The 5,749-nt window shown below is 33.4% G+C and overlaps 1 protein-coding gene across 1 annotated transcript in view; it reads right to left on the bottom strand.

Moving 5' to 3' along the window:
* Positions 1-5,749, bottom strand: part of LOC106463778 (nose resistant to fluoxetine protein 6-like) — a 54,540-nt gene that overhangs the window by 22,209 nt on the left and 26,582 nt on the right. The window contains exons 5-6 of the mRNA XM_013923845.2: positions 4,407-4,687; positions 2,921-3,088 (exon numbers count right to left, since the gene is read on the bottom strand). Of these exons, the coding sequence (XP_013779299.1) occupies positions 2,921-3,088; positions 4,407-4,413 (175 nt within the window). The 5' untranslated portion in view covers positions 4,414-4,687. The remainder of the gene's footprint in view (positions 1-2,920; positions 3,089-4,406; positions 4,688-5,749) is intronic.

Here is a 5,749-nt window from a genome sequence, read left to right as displayed (position 1 = left end):
AAAACAATATATTCAACTCATATTGTAAATGTATCAAATTGGGACGGAATGGTCCGAAAGGATTCAAACCATTCGCGTTCCTGGTCTTCTGATTAGAATGTCAACATGGATCATCACCACTGTGTCTGGCTATCAGTATTATTTTGTTTGTTTGTTTGTAATTATGCACAAAGCTACACAATGGGCTATCTGTGCTCTGCCCACCACGGATATCGAAACCCGGATTCTAGCGTTGTAAGTCCGCAGACATATCGCTGTGCCACTGGAGGGCATCAGTATTATCATTTACTAGTTTATTGTAATAATTTATGATGCGATTAGTTAAGAAAGAGGAATCTAGGATACTTATTATTACATTTCAAGAAACAACCTGAAATATGATGATCACATTCTAATGTTTATGATCAATAAATAAATTTATAACAAATACTTGAACTATTTAGTAAGTGCATTTGTGTTTACTTAAACAGTATTGATATTTATTACATAATCAATAAGGATTAACAGCACTGAATAGAAGAACGATGTTCTAGGTCTTTTGGTTAATCAGACGGCTAGATACCATAAGGTATATTGTAATATATCTTTACAAAACTTCTACAGACCGTCAAACTATACGTGGATGGGGTGGGATGGGGGTCAAAGACCACGTTCAAGCAAAGAAACAAAATCCTATTGGAGCTGCATCTAAGGACTCGACAGGTATCTAGTCGAATGAAATTGTTGTGATTTCACTTGTTAATTTCAGTGTGTATCTGGAAGCTTGTGAACTTTTGACCTTTGCCCTTTTATAACCTTGAAATATTTCTTTATCATTTTGTTAATGTGCCCAACTTCATCGTAATGGATTTTTAGATCAGGAATTATCTTCCTTAACCACAAACTTCACTTTGCGAATGAGGGTGTTGTTTTCCTAAACGTTCTACTGCGAGGGGTTTTCTGCTTTCATGGAGAGATTGAAGAATGTCATTTTCGAAAGGTCTCGACCTTTAGCTCCTCTACATTGTGTATAAATATCAGAAGATCAATGTAATTATTCGGAATGGGCTGTGACGTACTTCTCCAGCCATAGCACTGTCGAATGGTTGAGAGTTTGCTGTGAAACAAATATATCAAATCTGCGCAGAAATGTCACTGTATTAACATGTGCACATCGTTATTTTAAATTGGGACTAACCTTCTTTACACCTGCAGCAAAATACAAGCATCGATGCTCACTAAATGTTGGCAGACAAAATGATGTTTAAAAAAGAATTTAGCTAGACATGAAATATTGTATAAAATCTAAAATATTGCTAAATAATATTGCATTTAAATCTAAGAAACATGTTTCTATATATATATATATATATATACATCGAGGGCAATTTTCACGAACTAGTTATACTGGAAATTTGCAGCACAACTGAGACAGAGAAACTACATATAGCGGGTGTGTTATAGTATGCGTATTATTAATATCAATGTATCTATAGCTATATATATATAATTGTCATTTATCAATTGCATTAATGTTGTATAATGGAATCTTCATCCCTTAAGGCCTAAAAATCACGCGTGGTTTTGGTTTTCCGACTACAAAAAATGTGTGTGAAGATGGGTGCTAGATGCTTCGAAGTTGGAATGTAAATGACTTTTATCCTGTAAGAAAACACAGATAATGGCAATTAATGTTAAGATTTAGTCCTTATTTACAAATTTTGTTTTACCACATCAAAACATTTCTTATTTTCATAAATATTCATAAGATCCAGAAAAGGACTTGAAACTACAAAAACTGCGTATGTTGACTGTGTACATTTTTTGTCCATCACAGCCAATCAGATCAAAGACATTTAATTTACATACAAGTATATCTACGAAATTGCAATCAATATTTTATTTAGTTTCATAAATAATGCAACCAAATTTTTCCAAATCAAATATGTTTCATCTAGATTCAATGCTACTATAAATTTCAGTAGAAGAACGATTGCTTTGTATGCCGTTTTGGTTACTGTCATGATATAAAAGACTGTTTAGTTTAGATATTATTAATTAATATATTTGTGAGAGGATATTTTATTATTGTTTAGTTTTTGTTGTGATAAGAGTTAAAAGCAAACGATTGTTGGAAGCTGTGTTTATAAGTCACTGATGTTGAGACTATCGAACGTCGCGTGCAATACATTGACGTCGAAAATATAGAGATTTCTAGAAGGTGGGCAGACGATTAAGTGATAAACATATAAATAGTGTGATATGAGCGGAAAAAGCAAACCGACAATAGCAGAAGAGAGTAAAATTACGGGTAAGGAAAAGTTCGGCGTGAAGTTAACTACCGTAGAAGTGATATGCCTAACGTTTAATATGTTAGAGTAAGACTAACAGTAGGGAAGGAGATAAGAATAAGATTTGTTCCGTCAAAGCATGGTTCTAAAGTAATTGAATCAGCCTGAGTGCACTTTGACAAAAGGAACAGAGAATATTTTGAAGAAAGAAGATCAAACGATTACGGTAACTCGCGCCACAACTGTAAGTGAATCACACACAGAATACTGGTGCGATAGTAATAAAGAAAATAGTTCGGCTTGTCAACTGAAATTTTAAAGTATTTGAATAGGCCTAAGTGGAGTTTTGACAGGAAGAAGAGAACTACATATATAGTGTCTATGATATGCCTATAATCTTTATAGTGTGAATAATTTATTGTACATACATTTAACTTGTTCTGAATATATACATATTATTTTGAAAACAAGTGAAGTGCATGCTGTTCGTTGAATTTATTGCCAACAAGTTACAGACACCTATTCTAGAAGAATCCTAAGCCCAACAACAACACAGTATATATTTATACTATTAAGAAGTATAAGTAAAAGCCTTTCATTTTGACAACTGGCGAAAAAAATCATATATTTAAATTTTGGCAGTTACTTACCAACAACTTGCATTGAAAATCTGTAAGTGTGGCCAAGGATAACCCAAGACATTGTTAAGAACCGAATTCCATGAAGACAATTTAACTGGCCCTTGCCTGGAGTGGTGTCGAGAATTCTGGCCCCGTTTGTATAGACAGAGAAGCACATTAGAAACTTGGCTTGGTTACCTGAAACAATAACAACTCTTTGACAAGTATTTTTCAAGTCTTCAGTGACCATGTACAATACATACGCTTATTTTAGTATTTCAAGGACAACAGTCTCCAACCAAAGAATATTTCCATGCCTTCAAAAAATGTTAACTGGAGTAAAATATCTAACAAAAATTAAAATCATCGCATACATGGTCCTAAACTGCAAGGTGAAAAATAAAAAAATAATGGAATTATCTTGTACGTACGAGATAATAATTTGTGCCTATGACATGCTATCACATTAAAGACACATCCCTTTGTCGTCACCACATGACCGTGACTAGCTCCTCCCTCTCTCATACCAACTAATATTTGCTAGCAGAAGGATTTGAAAATGCTCCTCTGACATGAGAAGCTTTCAGGTAAATACTGGTCTAAATTAAAATTGGTTTAGTTATGAAAGTATAACAAAGTTGTGGTTTATGTATTTAATGGTTTATATATGTATTTTGATATAGCAACACATCGCAAATTAGGCCCAAGGTTAAATATACTTCGTAGTGAAACACGAGTTAATCCGCTAGGGGAATAAAATAGTAACCATTTCCGTTATTGGTGGTTGTGGATCCGACGCTTTGATAATACTTTAGGGGGGGGGAGGGTGAATAAAAGGAGAGTTGATGCCATTTTGGAAGAAAATTTAAAATAAAATAAAATACCAAAAAACGAAGAAAGTTAATTTTTACACTTCTTGGTTCCAATAAGTTTAAAAATTCATTATTTAATAATGTCGCTTTATCAGGAGTTCGTTCAAGAAAAAAAAATCTCAAGATATTAGTCAAAGATGGCGATTGTCCAGAAAATGAAGGTGTTTATACAAAAAAAAAATGTTGAGTACAGAGATACATTTCATTTATAGCCATTCCACGTTTTTACACTTCTTTACTTTAAGTCTAAACACAACAACGCCAAATTCCTCTTAGTAGGTTTTCGTTTTATCCAACTACATAATACAACAACAGTATTATTTAAAGGGTTTTTCTATATCTAAAACATATACCCTTCTTATATAAATGTATAGTATTCCACTTAATAATGCTACATATGTGAAAAAAAATATTCGAGATTCGACTCATATAGCACGGCATGCGTTTCATATGCGGGAAGTCGAGGATTCGATCCCGTCTTTATCCCCTATTTTATATGCATTCGGAGAAAATAGTTGTGAAGGTTCTAATTGTGGGGAAAACATTATTTTCTTCCTTACCTTTTAATTATAATTTGGTAATTATTATCATTTTCAAGACAACTAGTAATGAAAGGTTTGCTCAATCTGATAAACTGTCATTACCTTCCATCCACGATGACTTATTTAAATCTATTAGCAGATTGGATGGTTTGGTTTCATTGGTCCCGTATGTTAAATTGTCCACATTCTTTGGCTCGGAATTAGATTCTCCGTCATGAGTAGCTGATTTGTCTACTCTTGGCAAGTCTTCCTGATCCTTTGTAGTTGGCCCTTGCTGAGCACATGACTGGGTGACAAGTGACAAGTCACTTGATTTCCACTTCTTGATGATGTCAAATAATGTACCCGCCACAAGAAAAACTCCAAACAAACAATACAAAAACCTGAAAAACGCTTAATATCAGTTTCAAAAAATGATTTATAAATTACAGAGAGAATTGTCATGCAGTATAGTTTTTCACGGGTTAAACAAATTAATAATACAAAACTTTTCAGGGTACATTTTTTTCTAAATAGTATTTGAAAACTTACAATCTTTATATTAATGTTTAATCCTTACGAGAAAAAGATTTTGTTTAACATTTCTGAAAAATTACTTCTACAACTTACCTTATTTTAGGAAAACTGTTTCTAAAAGTTTCTAAAAACTAAATTTAAAAATCGCTGTCGTAGAAAAAATAGGTTATGAAGTTTTCAAAAAATCACATTTTAAGATGTCCATAGCGTTAAATATTATTTGATAAATATTTCTACCATTAAAATGAAAATAATCATTTTCGTAAACATTTTGAGAAATGGCTCGAAGAAGTTTTCAATGTAATGTATATTTTACATTTATTGTACAAACATACAATGTAATATTACATTGTTACGTCTCCGTTTGTTAATTAACTTTCCGTAACTTCGTTCCGACGAAACTTTAGCGACACAAGTCCTTAATAAAACTAGTTTATTCTTTCCGAATACAACTTTACGATACACTTATTTTCAACAATCGCGCTAAAACAAACGCTGTATCAACGAACGTCAACAATACTTCTGACTGCAGTTCAATTACTCACTATCTACACACACACTATTGTCCCGTCACGTTGTCACCCTCTTTTATATACCAGACTACCCTATATCTAGCAAATGCTAGAGCATTCGCCAAGGTACAGGATAGTTCTAGAAAATAGGTGGCGCCACACCAGTCACGTGACCTCGATGACGCAACACTGCCCCCTCCTTAGTATTGTTCGTCCCGAACAATAGCCACATACAATAAATTAATAACAATTAACAATAACTTAATTAACTGTACACAAAATTACAATTCAACAAAGTCTCTTAATTTTACGGGACGTATCTTCTTCCGTACTGGTCTCCGTCTCGTTGGACTTCTGCTTCACGTGGGGTTCATCTACTTCCTCAGGAAATGTCCTATCATCGGTAAAAGTCACATC

The sequence above is a fragment of the Limulus polyphemus genome, unplaced genomic scaffold (genome assembly GCF_000517525.1).
Source record: "Limulus polyphemus unplaced genomic scaffold, Limulus_polyphemus-2.1.2 Scaffold1479, whole genome shotgun sequence".
Classification (NCBI taxonomy): domain Eukaryota; kingdom Metazoa; phylum Arthropoda; class Merostomata; order Xiphosura; family Limulidae; genus Limulus; species Limulus polyphemus.
This window is presented reverse-complemented; position numbering and strand designations above follow the sequence as displayed.